We start from the raw sequence: 17783 nt of genomic DNA, 5'->3' as shown, positions 1-17783 counted from the left end.
CCCCTCACACACAAGCCTTTCCCTGCTGTAGATGCCATCCTGGAGGGTGGCATTATCACAGCCCTGCAGCCATGTCCTGCTGTGCCCCAAACCTGCCACAACACAATGCAGAGCCTCCTGGCTCATGGATCTACACTGAAAATAGGACTTGTTTTTAACCATACCCTGCTTCCCAAAAAAACAATTCCATGATTCTGTGAATGCTTCATGCTGAAGCATCCGGTGCCAAGCTCAGCCCCTGCTTCGGGGCATTCCAGTCCAGGCCTGGCAGCTGCTCTTGGATTTAAAGCACTCTGGAAAATTAAACAGTATCAGAGGTAATTTCATTAAAAACCCCAATCCCGCCTCCTTTTGTACAGAAAGCTTGGAGAGTTTCAACAGCTGGGAAGGGATCAGGAGTCTGTCAGGGCATTGTAGAGTCAGAAGGTGCCCCCGAGTCTCCTTTTCTCCAGGCTGAGCCCCCCCAGCTCTGTCAGCTGCTACTGGTGCTCTAGACCCTTCCCCAGCTCTGTTCCCTTCTCTGGACTTGCTCCAGCACCTTCTTCCTGCCATGAGGGCCCCAGAGCTGGACACAGCACTGGAGGTACCTTAGGAGTGTCCAGCTCAGAGGGAAGACCAAGGGAAGCACCTCTCCAGCTCTTACCCTCCAAGTCTATGTTCAGAAACACCCCCAACTCTTAACACACACAGGCAGGAACAACTGGGACCCTCTGCCATGGGCTACTCAGAGGCAGACCCAGGGATTTCCTTGCAGTCAAGGAATCATGGCCACATGCCTACATGTCAGGTTGGCTTTATTCAAGCATCACTTGTGCATTCCTACTTGTGACGGGACATTTGGGAACTCAGGTACATGAGACAAACAGGGAAGATTTTCTTTCAAAAGAAAACAGAAACAAAAATAAAGACAAATCTACACCAGGCCCAAGAGCAGCCCCTGGAGGACACAGTGACCTGGGGACAGCAAGGAGGAGCGAAGGACAGAGCACAGGTATTGGCCTTTCCTTTGGAAAGCGGGAGGTGGGGAGAGGCAACTGCCTAAACCCAACTGGGTGGTGACAGGGACAGTGCCCAGTGCCAGGGAAGGGACATCAGAGAATTCCCAGCAGCCACCCACATACTCTTGGTGGCCAATGGGATGCTGGAAGCTTCCTCAAAGGCCTCACTTGACTTCCCCGCTGCTCACCCACACACTCCAGGTGCCCACAGACATGGACGGGCATGCTCGGAGCCCCACATGGCACAGGGACACAACTATCTGCACCACACCCTGCAGGTCCCACTCCCCAGGAGCTGCCATGATTCACAGCCCCTTTCCACACCATTCCCAGGGAGCAGCCCCCCACTGTGGGGCCGGGCACACGCAGCCACACACAGCCCTGTGCATGCAGGAGGCTTCACAGACTAATGGACCCTGAAGGAGTGGCAGGAAGAGCCTCCCCCCGACACTTCTTCCCAAACAGCACGCATTTAAATAAAAAAATCCTACTGGAAAGTCCTGGAAGCAATTTGGAGAGTGAAATCCTCAAGGCTGCTAACAGGAGAGACCAAGGTGGAGCCAGGCCACGGAGACCTCTGGAAGGAGAGGTTGCTATGGAGCTGGGAAGGAGGCAGGTGTTCCGTGTGGTGGACTGTGAGGGGTCCAGGCTGGATACGGATCCCATAGGGAGAGATCTGGCTCAGTGCCAGCCTCTGGGTGCAGCACCAGTTCCGGAGGGAGAGGGGCTGGAGCCCAGCTCTCCATGGCTGGGGCGGGAGCTGGGTCAGTCCAGCCCCAGGTCCGAGTCGGAGGACGAGCGCTCATCAGCCATGTTGCGGATGGCATTTTCCATGGGTGCCAGGTTTCCGCTCGGAGTGATGCCCATGGGCTGGATCACCTTCTCCCTGTAGCCAGGAAAGACAAAGCAGAGCTACAGCAGAGCACAGGAACAGACTGGGAATACAGCAGGAACGTGGGGCTTGCGGAAATGGGCTGGAACACCCCTGGCATCACTAAGGATCCCTTCTGAGAAACAGACACAGTTCCAGCCCTAAAACCTTCAGCATGGAGAGACAATGGCTGCAAGCACAACCCACAAACAATACCATTCCCATTCTCAGGTTCCCCATATTGGGCTCATTTCTAGAGTCCTGTTCTGTGTGGTTCAGGATTCCCACAGGAATTCCCACTGCTGTCCATGTTCCTCTCCCTCCAACATACGATGGAAGCATACATGTTACTTCTCTCCCTTCCTGAACTCACTGGACTCCTCTGGAGCACTGTTAATGATGGATGAGAGACAACTGCAGAAGGCTTTCCAGCAGGGAAAGGGGTTGGTAGCACTGGCTGCTCTTTCCCCAAAATGCTGCTTCCTCCTGAGTAGCCTTGTCAGGACAGAGGCTGAGTCCCTGGACAAATCTGATGAGCAGCAGGTGCTTGGGAACAGCACAGACATAGCAAGGAATTTCACAATGTCCCATAATGCCAAAGCTGAGGAAAGAGTTTCTCCAGGTATTCCCCCAACTCTCTCTCCTTAATCCCTTCAGGTCTTGGGAATGCAGCCAAAGGAAGGTCTGTGATAGATGTACCCCCAATACGCAGGTGTGGCCATGTCCCAGTACCTGGACAACTTGTCAAACATGTTGACCAACTTCATGGCTTCGTGCTCCTTCTGCTCTTCTGTCATCCCTTCCATGGGGTTGGGAAGCTTCTCCTCCACACGCCCCGTCACGGGGTTGATGCTGTGCAAAGAAGAGTGAGGTCAGGGGATGGGAGAGGGGGCAGCACAGGTACAAAGGGCTGCTTGGAATCCTCCAGTTCCTCATGGAGCAGAGGAATGGCACGGCAGGATGGGCTGTCACCACTGCTCATGTCCTTACATGTCCTTAGCCCCAGGTGCCATCACAGTTCTACAGGGGTTTCCGATCTAAGTCCTTAAAAACCCCTCCCATTTCTCCAGTGGGAGCAAAACTGGAAACCAGGTTCACAGGGGCAGGTTACACTTCCTCCCTCTCCTTAAGGCAGGAGGCAAAAGCTAATGGAGAAAATCCCAACAAATTCAACCTGCAGGAACACTGAACAGGAAGTTGGTGAGTTCAGGTACACAGGTGGGCACAGACCTGAGGCTGGACCCCACACAGCCCCCTCCCTCAAGATGCCATCCACTGAAGAGAAAAGGAGAGGGAAAGAGCAAAAAAAAAAGAGAGAGAAGGGCAAAATAAAGAGAGGAAACAGAGAAAGAGAAACAAAAAACCAGGCTGGTGCAGCAGCACTGGACTCTGGAGAGGGAGAGGACAAATGGGCATGTGAAACAGTGAGACAAGGAGATGGGAGGTGGAAGATGGAGAGGGATAGTGCAGGAATGGGAATAAGGTTTGGGAAGAGGGCTGCTCTAGAGGGGAAGCAGACTTCTTTACTTGGCCTTTGCTTCTTTGTATTCCTCCGTGTCTGTGTCTTCATCCTCAGAGTACTCCCCCTCTTCCCGGCCACCGGCCATGAGGCCCCGCGCCGCCAGCAGCCCCGCAGCATTCCCATATCCTGTGTACTTCACAAACCGGGACACTGCCGGGAGAAGGGACAGAGACCACCCTGTGCTCCCCTCCTGTCTCCAGCCCCACGGTCCTGCAGGGCCACAGAGACACTGACAGGGAGCAAGATGGCCACACTGCACCAGGGATGGCAGGACAGCACCCTGGGTGGGGGCTAAACGTGGGCCAGGCTGTCTGCAGGGTGCTGGGGTGCCCTCCAGCACAGTTTGTCACCCAGTGCGGGCCTGAGAGACAGCCCCTCCTTCCCACAGAGCTCATGAAACCCTCCCTTTTTCCCTGCTCAGTGTGGCTGCCCCAGGGAAGGCAGAAGCTCTGCAGAGGGTCCCCATCCCACACGCTCTGGCTCTCCCAGAGCCCACACTGAGGGGCTCCCTGTCAAAGTCCCCCAAGGCCCCAGGACCCACCACTTTCCTTGCAGAGCACAAAGAGGAACTCGGCCGCGCAGTGCTTGACATCGGTGTCGATGTGGGTCATGAGCCGCACCAGCTTGTTCCGCAGGGAATTCCCCACCTCCGGCCGGTTCCGCACGTCCCGCAGCGGCGGCAGCACCTGGAGGGCCACAGGAGGATGAGCAGTCCAGCTCAAACAGCCACGGTCACATGGGGGAAAATGTGTCACAAATCAGCTCAAACTGTAAATCCACAGATGTGGAAAAAACACTGTGGGGGCCAAAGGCTTCAACCAGCCACGTGAGAACCCAGAGGTGTGTGGAGGGTGGCCACAGAATCATAAAATCGATTGGGTTGGAAAAGACCTCCGAGATCATCAAGTCCAACCCTTGGTCCAACTCCAGTCCCTTTACCAGATCATGGCACTCAGTGCCACGGCCAAGCTCAGGGATGGGGAATCCACCCCCTCTCTGGGCAGCCCATTCCAATCCCTGAGCACTCTCTCTGCAAAGAATTTTTTTCTGATCTCCAACTTCAATTTCCCCTGGCAGAGCTTGAGCCCATCGTGCCCCCTTGTCCTATTGCTGAGTGCCTGGGAGAAGAGACCAACCCCCACCTGGCCAGAACTGCCCTTCAGGCAGTTCCAGACAGTGCTGAGGTCACCTCTGAGCCTCCTCTTCTCCAGGCTAAACACCCCCAGCTCCCTCAGCCTCTCCCCACAGCACTTGTGCTCCAGTCCCTTCTCCAGCCTCGTTGCTCTTCTCTGGCCCCGCTCCAGCCCCTCACTCTCTTTCTTGAACTGAGGGGCCCAGAACTGAACACAACACTCAAGGTGTGGCCTCCCCAAGGCAGAGTCCAGGGGAAGGGTCACTGCCCTGGGCCTGCTGGCCACGCTAGTTTGGATCCAGGCCAGGATCCCATTGGCCTTCTTGGCCACCTGGGCACACTGTTGGCTCCTGTTGAGCTTCCTGTCCCTCAGTCCCCCCAGATCCCTCTGCCTGGCTGCTCTCCAGCCACTCTGTGCCCAGCCTGGAGCGCTGCAGGGGGTTGGGGTGGCCAAAGGGCAGGACCTGCACTTGGCCTTGTTGAACTTCATCCTATTGGAATCGGCCCATCTCTCAAGTCTATCCAGATCCCTCTATCTCATAATCAGGGGTTTGCTCGTCTCCTCTCCTCTCAGCATCCCTGAGCTTTGGGCTGAGCACAGCGTACCCTGGCCTTCAGGAACTTCCTGGTCTGGCGGTGGACCCGGGCACTCTCTGTCAGCAGGTTCAGCGCAGGGGTCAGGCTCTCCTTCAGCTTGTGGCCCTGCAGAAACATGGAGCATGTCAGTCATGCTGAGCTCAGCTTGTCTGGCTCATGCTGGAGAAACACAAACACAGACCATCAGGAAGATGGATGGACAAGAAGCTTCCCAGCCTCTGCCACAGGCATTCAGTGCCCTCTGCCTCCCCACACCATATGGCTTGCCATGGCACAGGCAGTGCCAGAAATCCTTGGGAAGGCCATCCAGGGCAGAAAAGTGCAGTGGTAAAATTTCGAGGCCCTTTGGGATAACTCCTGAGGCTGAAAACCACAGCCAGCTTGAGAATAATGCAAATTCAGCTTCCACAGGCTTTCACTGCTGAGTGAAACAGGGCTGATACATCAATCATTCAGCTAATTATCAGCTAATCATCCACTGTCTCACTGATCTCACTGCCTGCAGCCCTCAAAGCAATGACAGTCACCTTCCCAGTCCATGGACGTTGGTTGAGTCCCACCAACCAGAGCTCTGCCAAGCACTGGCTCTTCTACAGAAGGCTAACTCCAAGCCAAGCATGGTGCTGGCACTGGGCTCTTCCAGGGTATGGGAAGAACCAGGCTGTGGTTCTTCCACAGGCTGTGCCCTGAACCGGTGGGAATGAGCAGTGAGGACCCTCTGAGCACTCACCCTGTCCAGGCGGCGCTCCAGGAAGTCCAGGAGGATGCTGACTGCATCCATGTTGACACCCATGTACTCGAGCGAGCCCGGCCGCACTTTGGGGGTCAGGAGCACATCCAGACACTTCAGGGGCAGGTTGCCCAGCAGGTTGACTGTGTGGCTACATGTGTGAAAGAGAAGTGAGCAGACAGTAATGGAGCTTTGTTCACACAAGTCCTTCAGCTCTGCAGAAATGAAGGTCCACCATTCACTTTCAGGAGTGTGAGGACCCTGTGATCCAAGTTGTCTTGGAGTATCCCAAGCTCCACACACCACTGAAAGGGAATGACTGAAACTGCTTTTGGGGCAGTTGAACTATGTGCTGGGACTCTAAAGAGACTTCAGTGACAACTGAGAACCCAGGGATCCTGACACAGAGCCAATCTGCGTGGTAAAAGGTCTGTCTCTGGGGTGCTCTGTTGTGTCACTCCTCCTCACCACTATGGTCCATGCCAGCACTGCTTGATTTTCCTCGATATGTTCTTGGGGACAGAACAGTGTCACCTGCTCCAAGATGACACCCTTGCACCAATAATGCCCAGCAACATGACACAGCCAATTGCTCACCATGGCTTAAGGCTAATTAAGGCCATCTCATGGACTCTTGTTAAAGAAGCATGTCTGCTCTGGCCAGTTGCCCACTGAGATGGGTGTCACTGTAGGGACAGCCTAAGACAGGACATGGAATAAGAGCCTTGGGGGCTGGGAGGCCCTGGTATTCCCACATGTCATTCCAAGGACAGGAAAAGCTGTTTCTGAGTTCCAGCAGTATGAGGGACCCACAGACCAAACCCAAAAGCTGCTGGTCAGCAGTGACCCTCACGATGGCCTGAGGTGAGGCAGGGTGTGCCTTGGGGAGCCCTGCTCCATGTGAAGCTCATGGCCCAGGCTCCCAACACAGACCTGTGGAACTCCTCGGTCCGGTCCTCGCCGTCAGCTGAGATCATGAGACAGTGGCGCAGGAGGGCTCCCAAGTGCCGGTACAAAGCAGCATCTTCCTGTTCCCAAAATGGAAAATGGAAACCTCAATCAGCAAAGGGGGTCCCACATATCCCAGAGCCTGCTGCCCCTGAAGTCACAGCCTGATCACAGACAGCAGGGTGTTCCAGTCACCTGAGTCTACTTTTGGCGTCAACACATGGTCTTCCTGCTGCCCAACACCCTTACCCTCCCTCTAATATGACACTGAGTTGAGGGCTGGAGGAGGCTCCAAAACACTCCATGGATTAGCCAGAGGGATGGTGTTCCACATCACACCTTCCTTGGACCTTGGCCTGAAGGTGAAGAGGTACCTGGCTATGCTCAGAAGTGAATTATCGGGGGGCTCTGCACTCCCTCCCATTGAACAAAGGAAAAATCTCCAACTCTTCAATGAGAATGCTCTACAAGTTGTAAGGGTTAATACTGCACTAGACAAAGGCAGTGCCCCGGGGACACACGAGTCCCTCACTACCCTGACCTGCACCTGGGGCTGCACAAGGACCAGCCTGGGATATAAGGAAATGCAAGGGAGGAGAAAATGAGCAAATCCAGAGCCTGGGGACATGTGAGTGCCACGGACCCAATGAGCTTACCTCATCCACCTCCCTCTTGCTGGAGTCAAAGGTGATGTTGAAGAGCACTTTCAGGATCTCCATGGCTCGCTCCGTCTCCTGCCGAGGCAAAGGTGGCAGAAGTCCCTCCTCGGTGGCAACTTCGTAGGGGTCCAACCACTTCACGCCGAGGGTCAGCTCCAGCGTGTCTGTCATCAGGCTGATGCCCCGGAGCTCCTGGGCGAGCTGCTGCCGGATGTCCACCCTCAGGGCCGTCAGCAGGAACAGCAGGCGCAGGTCAAAGAACTTGACATCGTGAGGGAGACTCCTTTCATTGTAGAGCTTGATGCGCCGCGCCAGCCCCACCACCAGCTGGGCCTCGGCTGTCAGCTCCTGTGCCCGGGGGCTGCTGAACACGATGTTGCAGAGGCATTTGAGGGATTCCAGGATTACATCCAAGTCTGGAACCTCTCGGATGAGCTCTTCTGAGTAATCGATGCCAGCATGCCTGGAGAGGGTCTTCAGGCCTTCCTCAGTGGTGAAAGGCTCGAGGCAGTGCTTGTCCCGGGACAGGATGCGGATGCTCTCCAGGCAGGTGACCTGGCAGGATGGCTGCAGCTCCCTTTCCAGGAACTTGATCAGCAGCTGGGCCATTTTCTGTGCAGTTGGAAACAAGCAATGCTTTGGATACTGACACTTCCCAGTGTTTCTTTTCTGACCCTGTCATGCTCTGCCCTGGACAATGGGCATGTCACCTGGAGATGGATCTGCTCAGGTGTGCACTGGACAGCACTCAAGAAGTGCCTGGCTCTGGTATTGGATCCTGGACCAGTTTGGGCATGAATAACCAGCAAGAAATGTCTGGGAAAGGGTATTGGGTGTAAAGGGAGAGCACAAACAGGTCACTGTTGTAGCTTTGCCCTGGTGAGGATGGTTCAGGCTGAGAGGGTTTGCCTGACCACTGCATTAAGAGCAAAAGTCTCCCTCAGCCCTTTACCTCAGGAGCCACCACCCACTTGGCAGCAGCTCTCTGGTCCTGTGTAAGATCAGGGAGGCACCTGCTCCAGGTGCTCCAGGAACAGACTGGAGAGGTGGAGAGATACCCCGGAGAACCACAAAGGGAGGGCCACAGGACAAAAGGGAGGTGAGAAGAACATGTGATGCCTCGGGAAAGGAGGTGAAGAGACCTCAGGAGATGCAAATAAGCAGCATCTCCTGAACCCCAGTGCTGTCTGGAGACCTACTGGCCCAGATCCTCCATGGGTACAGACTGGCAGAGCCCCACTAACACACTTTGTGGGAGTTGCAAAGTTCATCCTCATGGGGAACAGTGACTCACTGAGAAGCACAGATAAGGCCTCACAGCCATGGGCAGCTCAGGCTGAACCACGTGTGGCAACACTTCATGCCACACCAGTAACCCACACATATGTCTGGGTGAGGTGAGAGCTCACCAGACCTCTATCACAACACGTCTGAAACCACGGATCTTTCTGTGATGTTACAAGAGTGAAAGAACTCAAAAATGAGATTTGCAACTGGCTTAATGCAGCCCCATCAGTTACACTTTAGAATAATCATAGAATCATTAAGGTTGCAGTCATTAATCATAATCATTTAGGTTGGAAAAGACCTCCAAGACCACTGAGTACAACCTGTGACACATGACCCCCTGTCAACCAGACCAGAGCACTGAGTGCCATTGTCCTTGAACATCTCCAGGGATGGGGACTCTGCCACCTCCCTGGGCGGCCCCTTCCAATGCCTGACAACCGTTTCCATGAGGAAATTGCTCCTGATGTCCAACCTGAACCTCCCCTGCCAAAAAGAAACTACTGAGGGAAGGAATGAAGAAAAAAGGAACTTCAGTTCTTAATGTGAGGCTCACAGAGTGCCCCATGGTCACATCCTGGGGAAGTGAGAAAATGAGAAGAGAAAATGAGAAGTGAGAGGAGAAGAGCTGTTCCTCTTCTCCTTCCACACAGGGAGGCAGAGACAGAGTTTCAGATCCAGCCACAGCAACCAAAGCTTTGGGCTGGCTCTGAAGAAAGAGATCTTGGGACTGAACCATCAGAACACCCGAGCACTTGATCACTGATGGTGATACTTAACTCATACTTCACAGCATACACCCCAAAGTGGGACACTGTGCCTGGATCCATGTCCAGCAGCAAAGAGCTCGGAGCCTGTCAGACCCAATTCCACATTTCAGGCTGTGCCTGGGAACAATCCATGTGGCAGCAGATGGCACTGGCTCAGCCAAAGGAGGTCCTGTTCTCCACCCCGGGTCGCCTGGTCTGCACTTGTGCTAACACAGGCATTGGCACCATCCACCAGTAAACTGACCACAAAACAGGGCCAGCTGGAAAATAATCCTGGAAACCCAGAGTCATCCTTACAGCAGAGCAGCTGGGACAAGGCCTGCCCAGCACAAAGAGCAGCAGGAGCAGGAACGAGCAGTTCCTTCCCTCCGAGTGCCAGATAACACCAGCTTAAAGGATCTGCTAATACACAGCTGCAGGCAAATCCCATCACTGGCTCCCAGTGGAAACCCTCATCCTCCCTGGGAACCCCTCCTCCCTGCTACAATCCCTGCCATAGGAACAAGGAATCACACCCATTACACCCATGGCTGGGACTATATGGATCCTGGGACCACTGCTAATGCCAGAGGGATGCCAACTTTTACCTGAAACACCAACTACTACTGGAAAAGACAGAGCCTGACACTCCGAGCACACCATTCCCTACACAAGTTAATGGAAAACTCTTATTTCTTTCCCTGTGGGAGCTGCCTGCCAAGCCCAGCTGGACAGCAGTACAGAGCAGCAGATTTACACACTGACCAAAGGAGGAAAAGCAGGAAGCATGTGCCTACCTTCCTCTCCTCCCGCTCCTCATCCTCGAAGATGAAGCACTGGGACTTCTGTGGAAAAACAAAATGGATCAGAATAAGGAATAGGTCAAAACTCCACGGAACCAGGGCAGAGCCATTCAGCTGGAAAGCAGCAGGTCCAAAACACGCTGCAACAGCAAACACACCTTCTCCCGACACCCCCTGTCGTGATGGGCATCATTTCAGGATCCACAGTGCTGGCAGAATGCCATGGGCCAGCTGATGGATGGATTTAGTTTAAGTACTGCAGCAGCACAACAGTGTGTATTCATCCCAATCCCAATATCCCATAAGCGCCGGTAATTCCTCAGCTCAGTGACACCACCAAGCTGATGCTGTACACATCTTCCCTGGATATTTATCTGCTTCCTTTCCTGACCAAAAGAAGTCCTGTCTCCTTGGTAAATGGGAATAGATCCTCAGTTATCCAGGTCATGTTATTTAAACACAAGGGACCTGATCTCCACGGCCCCATCCCGTCCCTTTCCTAACAAACACTCTTGCCCTCCATTCACAGGAAACATTTCTGTTTCTCTCTCAATTTTCATTGTTCTTTGCTTACAGTCTCCCTCCTGGCCACATCTGCTCCCATGGAACCACAGAGCATGGGAGACCAAAGGTGCCTGGGGAGAAGTGGCACTTCCCAGTGAATGAGGCAATCCTTGTTTACACCAGGAGAACGTTTGGTCCAAGCCTGGAGAACAAAACTGCTTAAAATCCATAAAACACTGATGATGTGTGTGCAGTCACCAGGAGCCCACGGATGGTGTTGGTCCGTCCAGCCTGGAAGCAGCAATGGGCACAGTGATGCCCCAGGAGCAGCAGCCCCAGGGGTGGTGGCAGGACAGGCATATTCCCATCGGGCTGTGTCTGAGCTACGCGAGCTGATCAATCCACAAGCTGTTTGATCACGTTACCAGTCCCAGCACTGCTGTGCTCCACAGAGAGCCAGGCTTGTTCTTCCCCCAGCACATCCTCTCTGCAGGCTATAATCCCATTTGGGGGTATTTTGGCCATCCCTGGCTGTACCTGCTGTAGCAACCAAAAAACTGTGTATGTGACAATGAATTAAAATAAATCCCCAGGAAAAGAGTAAAGAACCATCAGTCTTGCAGCAAAGCGATGCCAGGCAGTGCCAGGTTTATCTGCAGTTTCATAATCCTCTTTGACTGCTCCATTTCCTCCAGATGGGCCAGAAAACCCTCTGGCTCAAACTCCATATGCCTGATACATCGGGAAGGACCCAGCTGGGGGGATCCATGGGAAATCTCATGGTTTGGAGGTTTGAGTTGGTCACACAGATGTTGTTTGCACCCCAATGACTGGTGTTACACCTGCTGCAGGTGCTGTTAATCCTCAGTGCTGTCCTTAATAGGGACCTTCTCCTTCTTGGCCAAGATCTCCCCGTTCCAAATCCAACTGCTAGGAATAGTTCCATACTTTTTCTCTCACACACACTCCTGCAAAATATTCCTCAGGTTTTCCCTGCTGGATTCCCACCTACTCCATCCTGGTGCAGAGTGAGTCACAGCGAATCTGCAGGGCCAGCCCCTCCTGGGGGAACCCTCCGAAGGAAATTTCCCTGACAACCAGAGTCTGTTTCAAACAGGATTTCACAGAATCACAGAGTCTCCTGAGTTGGAAGGGACCACAAGAATCACTCTGTCCCACTCCTGGCCCTGCACAGGCCCAACAATCCCACCATGAATGAAAGAGTGTTGTCCAAATGCTCCTTGAGCTTTGGCAGCCTTGGGGCTGTGACCACTGTCCTGGGGAGCCTGTTCAGTTCCTGACCACCCTTTGGGGGAAGAACCTTTTCCTGATATCCAGCCTAAACCTCCCCTGACACAGCTCCAGCCATTCCCTCAGGTCCTGTCACGGGTCACAGAGAGCAGAGACTGATGATGTCCCTTGGGAGGAAGCTGTAAACACCTGAAGTCTCTCCTCAGCCTCCTCCAGGCAGAGATTTACCCCCATGGATAATCTTTTCCCACTTTAAGGCTAGAAACACTCCCATCTCTGCTTCCAAATAATCAGGTTTTGATATGCAGAACAGTGCCAATACGAGATCCCAGCAGTCACTTCTAATCATCTTTGACTTGCAAATCCCAACACCATTTCACCTGCAGCTCCTCCCTGGCCAGTTTTATCACCCCCAAACCTGACACAACTTAAAGACTCCTCCTACTCAGTCCTTACACTCTTATTTCCCTGCCAGATTTTACTTGGGATCGGGATAATTTTTTTAAGAGTCCCTGATGCCAGGGAGGGTCTGATGCTCACTCACCTCCTGGTTGTAGACCTGGAGCACCTTCAGAACCGTGTCCTGCTCCCCGCTTTCCAGGGTGGTGACCACAGCCCTGGGCTCCATCACCCCAACAGCTCAGCTACAGTGGAACTGGGAGCAAGGGGACTTCCAGGGTGATGCAAAAGCACCTCGGCACACAGATATCTGAGAGGGGAGAGAGAAAGGGGTGGAGAGAGGAAGGAGGGAAAAAATACAACACAAAATACCCTCGAGTGATATTGCTCACGCTGCTGCATCCATAAAAGCAGAGCAGATGGAGAACCCGAGCAAAGCCAGCACCAGCTTCCCCTCTCTCCCGCTAATCCTCTTCTTCCTCGCTTTGCCTTTCAATGTTTAATACATGCCCTCCCAGGAAAGCACTCAGGGAAAACCTTCCCCCCACCAGCCGGGGATTAACGCGGAGCAGATAACAGCAGCTCCCTGAAATAGCTCCCTGCCTCCTCCTCCTCCTCCTCCTCCTCTTCTTCTTCCCCCCCGGCTGCCCTGATTCCTGCTGCCGCACAGGGGGGGAAGATAACAAATAAACCCAGAAACATTCCCGTGGAGTGACAAGAGATGGAGCAGCGAGGCAGCCAGGCAGGAGAGCATCCTCCGGCTGCAGGCGGAGGTACCTTTCCAGGTGGTGGGAAGCAGAGGAGGAGGGTTCCGTGCAGGGTCGGGTTATGGCAGATCCCTGCAGGCACAGCCCAAACCCAGAGCCGCCGTCCCTCGGGAGACGCTGTCCCTCCCGTCAATGCCAGGGAGCAGATGCGCAGGGACACGGGAGATGGGATTATTTTAGTCACGGCACTGGTTTAATGGCTCACGGAGCCACGCGAACCCTCGGTGCTGGACGTGACGCCCGATGGGGGGAAACCCGGCAGACTCGGGTGCACAGATGGGTCTGACACACGCTCACCCTCCGTGTTGCCACGGACCGTGTTCTGCGATGACACCGAATTCAAGGAACCGGGACCCCGTGCCCCCGGGGTTTGGGGATCACACGGGTTATACCCTCCTGCCCATGCACCCAAAGAGGGGCTTTTGTGGGGACCAAGGGCAAATCTAGGATTGTGGGGGGTGGAAAACTGCGGGGACAGGGGTCTGGGCTGGCCCGGGGCAGACACAGCATCCCTACGCCGAGGGGCTGGGATGGAGGGACCCGCTCCGCTTCTGGGGGGATGGCGTGAGCCAGGGGATCATACTGGACATCTCCCCCTTTTCCAAACCTCCGCTGGCTCCTGCCACTGCCACCTCCTGCCCCCACTACCGGGGCACGTTCCCAACGCCCTTTTCTTGTCCACAAACCCTATTTTTGTCCCGAACTCCTCGATCTTCCCCTAACCCCCCATTTCGCCGCCGTGCCCGGGCAGGGCTCTGGCCGTACCTGCGGCCCGGGATCCCTCGGGGGGCGGCGCCGAGCCTTCCTCCCCTTCCGCCCCGCACGGGCCCGGCCCGGGCGAGCGGCCCGAGGGTCCCGGGGCCGGGGGGAAGGAGGAGGAGGAGGAGAAGGAAGGGCTGGCGGACATTTCGTGGTGGCTCCGCCCGGCGGGGCGGGACGGAGCGGGGCGGCCATGGCGGAGCGGGGCAGAGGTGAGGGCCGGGATGGGGCCCGGGATGGGGACAGAGGGGGCTGGAGGGGGGGGGCAGGCAGAAGGGGAGCACAGCTGCTCCCCGATCCCGCTGCACCCCACGGAACCTCCTGCAGTCCCCCCATTTATCCGCTGGAGCCTCCGAATTGCCCACCTCTCGAACCCTTAAGTGCCCCTCCGAACCCCTAAATGCCCCCATAGCCCCTAATTGGCCCCCTACAATCCCTAATTGCCCTCTGAACCCCCTGACTGCCCCCATAACCCCTAATTGCCGCCCATAACCTCTAAGTGTACCCGTGAACCCCTAATTTCTCCACTCTTGAACCCCTAACTGCCCCTCATAACCCTAACTGCCCCCATAATCCCTAATTGCCCCCCATAATCTCGAAGTGCACCCTTGAACCCCTTATTTCCCCACTCTTGAGCCCCTAAATGCCCCCAAAGCCCTAACTGCCCCCTTGAAGCCCCTAATTCCCCCCACCTCACCCCCATAACTCCCTCCCCCAGAGCCCCCAGCTGCCCCACAATGGGGGACAATGCTGGGAAACAGCCAAGGGGTGAAGAGCCCAGTTTCACCCAAATCTCATCCTTTGGTGTTGCAGGGCCATGGTGGCAATTCAGGGGGCAAGTCAGGCATCCTGCCCCAGTCTGGGAGGGTTCCATGGGTGTGAGGAGAGCCTGTGATGGTCAGAGACCCCTCGGGCATCAACACAGCAGTGCTGTTAGGGCAGGTACAAGGTGTGCTCCTCGTTCTTATCCCCAGGGCAGAGTCCAAGCACCATGGAGGACCTGCTGGATGTGGAGAACAAGCGGATGGCCGACAGCCTGGCCAACAAGGTCACCAGGCTGAAATCCGTGAGTGCCGAGGGCACGTCGGGTGTCATGGTGAAAGAGGGGCTCCACTTACCAGGAGGTGCTGCAGGGGGTCACAGAACTGAGGAATGGTTTGGGTTGGAAGGGACCTTAAAGCCCATCCAGTCCCACCCCCTGCTGTGGGCAAGGACACCTTCCACTAGCCCAGGTTGCTCCAGCCTGGCCTTGGACACTTCCAGGGATGGCACAGCCACAGCTTCTCTGGGCAACCTGTGCCAGTGGCCCAGCATCCTCAGCTGGTGGTCTGCAGAGCCCTCCTGTGCATTAACAACTCTTAGCTGGTGTTCCAGTGGTTTAATTTGCACTTGTGTAATCCCAGGGACACCTTTAAAAATTCCCACTTCCCCTTGGAGGTTTATGACATCATCTAAAGGGAATGGTGTGGTTGTGCCACTCAGGAGTTTTAGGCACAGAGAGAAACATAAAAAACATAAACATAAAAACCATAGAAACACCCCTGCACAGAGGGCTGTTGCTGAGCTCACCTCCTTGGGGAAAAATTCACAATAAAAAGGCAGGTAGATTAATTTTTGCAAATACCTGTGTCTCTATGCATATGATCTTAAAACTGCTTTGCTCCTACTAATATTTGTATTTAGAGCTTTAAGCTCTATTTTATTATTATTATAGTAATTAATATAAAATTATTATAATTATTCCAAAGTTATTGTATTATTATAAAATTGTTGTGATAGTTATGATCTTATTATATATTATTATAAAAAATTAGTATGAAGCATGAAAGAAGTCAGTGACTCACTGTGTAGAAGGGCAGACTCTGAATTCCCACCTTTGTGTCCCAGAGTTTAAACTTCCCTGGCAGATTTAGACAGTCAGGCTGTATTTTCAGCACTGCAGAGCTGGAAAAGATAAACAACCCATCAGGGAAGTGAGAACAATTTTCCTTGTTCCTGTACCAGACAAGCCACTGTGTGTCTGTTGGAGCCAGGAAAGCAACAGGTTGTTTTGATAATGTGCACTTCAGATTTTAGGGGTTCTCTGTACATTAAGAGCTCATTAATGCCCATTCCCTCCCTTGTCCTGCAGCTGGCTCTGGATATCGACAAGGATGCTGAGGAACAGAACCAATACCTGGATGGCATGGTAAGGACCTGGGGAATGGGACAGGGGGCTTTCTGTGCTGCTGGGAAAGTGGGATGGCAGCTCAAGTTGGCACACAGAGGTAGATCCCTGTGGTTCCTGATGCCAAGGAATGTAACTAACCCTGTTCCCAGTGGATCTACTGTAAACACTGGATAGCTGGCAGGTGCAGTATCACCTTGTCCAGGGTTGAAAGGCTGATGTGGGACAGCACAGCTGGGAAATGCCAGTGGAGACTCCTCCTTGCTGGGATTAAAGCTGCCTCCAGGCTGTTCCTCAGCTCTCCACTGGTGTGTGGTGCTGCTGGATGAACTAAGGACTTATGCTGGGCTGCAGCACCTCAGAGAGGTGGATCACTGGTGTCTTCAGAGGGAGCACAGATGATGCTCTGGGTCCCCCTGCTCTGTCACACAACTCCCAACAAATTAGGAAATTGGAATAAAAGATGAGATGCAAAAGCCTTTAAGGGAGAAGCCCTAAACTGGCACAAAACTGTTCTGGTCTTAAAGGAGGTTGAGGCATTTCAGGAGCAACATGAGCAGAAGCTCCAGAAAGGAGCATAGTGAGTGCTGATCGTGGAGCACTGGAAGGAAAGGACCTTGAGGGAGCCAGGTGGCTGCTGTGCAGCTCCTCTGCACATGTGTTTAGCCAGGATGTGGAAGATTCCTCAAGGATTCCTTCAAATGTGGCACAGTAGGATGGTCTTGATCCTAAGGCCCAAGGGAATGGCTGGAGCTGTGTCAGGGCAGGTTTAGGCTGGATATTAAAAGGCTCTTCCCCCAGAGGGTGGTCAGGCACTGAATCACAGAATCACAGAATGGATTGGGTTGGAAAAGACCTCAGAGATAATCAAGTCCAACCCTTGGTCCAACTCCAGTCCCTTTACCAGATCATGGCACTCAGTGCCAAGGCCAATCTCAGGTTAAAAACCTCCAGGGATGGGGAATCCACCCCCTCTCTGGGCAGCCCATTCCAATCCCTGAGCACTCTCTCTGCAAAGAATTTCCTTCTGATCTCCAACTTCAATTTCCCCTGGCAGAGCTTGAGCCCATCGTGCCCCCTTGTCCTATTGCTGAGTGCCTGGGAGAAGAGACCAACCCCCACCTGGCCAGCACTTCCTTCAGGTAGTTCCAGACAGTGCTGAGGTCACCTCTGAGCCTCCTCCCGGCTCCCCAGGGCGGGGGGCACGGCCCCAAGGCTGCCAGAGCTCCAGGAACATTCAGGGACAGGCTGGGATTGTTGGGGTGTCTGTGCAGAGCCAGGACTTGGACTGGATGATCCTTGTGGAATGCCTGCAACTCGGGATATTCCATGATTCCACAATGCCTCCACCTTGGTTGTCTCTGCCCTTGCAGGACACGGATTTCCTGAGCGTGACGGGGCTGCTGACGGGCAGCGTGAAGCGCTTCTCCACCATGGCGCGCTCCGGCCGGGACAACCGCCGGCTGCTCTGCGCCGTGTCCGTGGCCCTCATCCTCATCTTCTTCATCCTCTACTACCTGGTGTCCAGGGCAGGCAGCTGAGCCCGGCTCCGCAGGTGGCACAGGCCGGACCCACGTCACCGACAGACCTGTCCACGCCTTCCTGGGAGGAGCCTCCAGCCAGGCCTCCTCCTCCTCCCA

At 54.4% G+C, this 17783-nt stretch overlaps 2 protein-coding genes across 6 annotated transcripts; one reads left to right on the top strand and one right to left on the bottom strand.

Moving 5' to 3' along the window:
• Window positions 1–777: 777 nt before the first annotated feature.
• RIC8A (RIC8 guanine nucleotide exchange factor A) lies at window positions 778–14153 on the bottom strand. Of its 4 annotated transcripts, none has more exons than XM_071559184.1 (11): window positions 13983–14153; window positions 12596–12760; window positions 10291–10338; window positions 7455–8069; window positions 6784–6878; window positions 5851–6001; window positions 5130–5225; window positions 3933–4077; window positions 3397–3541; window positions 2602–2721; window positions 778–1884 (listed from the first exon to the last, which is right to left on the bottom strand). In XM_071559184.1, the coding sequence occupies exons 2-11, from the start codon at window positions 12677–12679 to the stop codon at window positions 1764–1766; spliced, it is 1620 nt and encodes a 539-aa protein (XP_071415285.1). In that variant the 5' UTR covers window positions 12680–12760; window positions 13983–14153; the 3' UTR covers window positions 778–1763. The 4 variants fall into 4 exon arrangements, with proteins under 4 accessions (XP_071415285.1, XP_071415288.1, XP_071415287.1 ...); XM_071559187.1 differs by lacking the exon at window positions 13983–14153 and adding an exon at window positions 13904–13923; XM_071559186.1 differs by lacking the exon at window positions 13983–14153 and adding an exon at window positions 13228–13868.
• On the top strand, window positions 13124–17769 carry BET1L (Bet1 golgi vesicular membrane trafficking protein like). Of its 2 annotated transcripts, none has more exons than XM_071559193.1 (4): window positions 13124–13223; window positions 14951–15042; window positions 16108–16164; window positions 17517–17769. In XM_071559193.1, the coding sequence occupies exons 1-4, from the start codon at window positions 13172–13174 to the stop codon at window positions 17682–17684; spliced, it is 369 nt and encodes a 122-aa protein (XP_071415294.1). In that variant the 5' UTR covers window positions 13124–13171; the 3' UTR covers window positions 17685–17769. The 2 variants fall into 2 exon arrangements, with proteins under 2 accessions (XP_071415294.1, XP_071415296.1); XM_071559195.1 differs by lacking the exon at window positions 13124–13223 and adding an exon at window positions 14080–14188.
• Window positions 17770–17783: the final 14 nt, after the last annotated feature.

Source organism: Pithys albifrons, chromosome 6 (assembly GCF_047495875.1).
Source record: "Pithys albifrons albifrons isolate INPA30051 chromosome 6, PitAlb_v1, whole genome shotgun sequence".
Lineage (NCBI taxonomy): Eukaryota > Metazoa > Chordata > Aves > Passeriformes > Thamnophilidae > Pithys > Pithys albifrons.
This window is presented reverse-complemented; position numbering and strand designations above follow the sequence as displayed.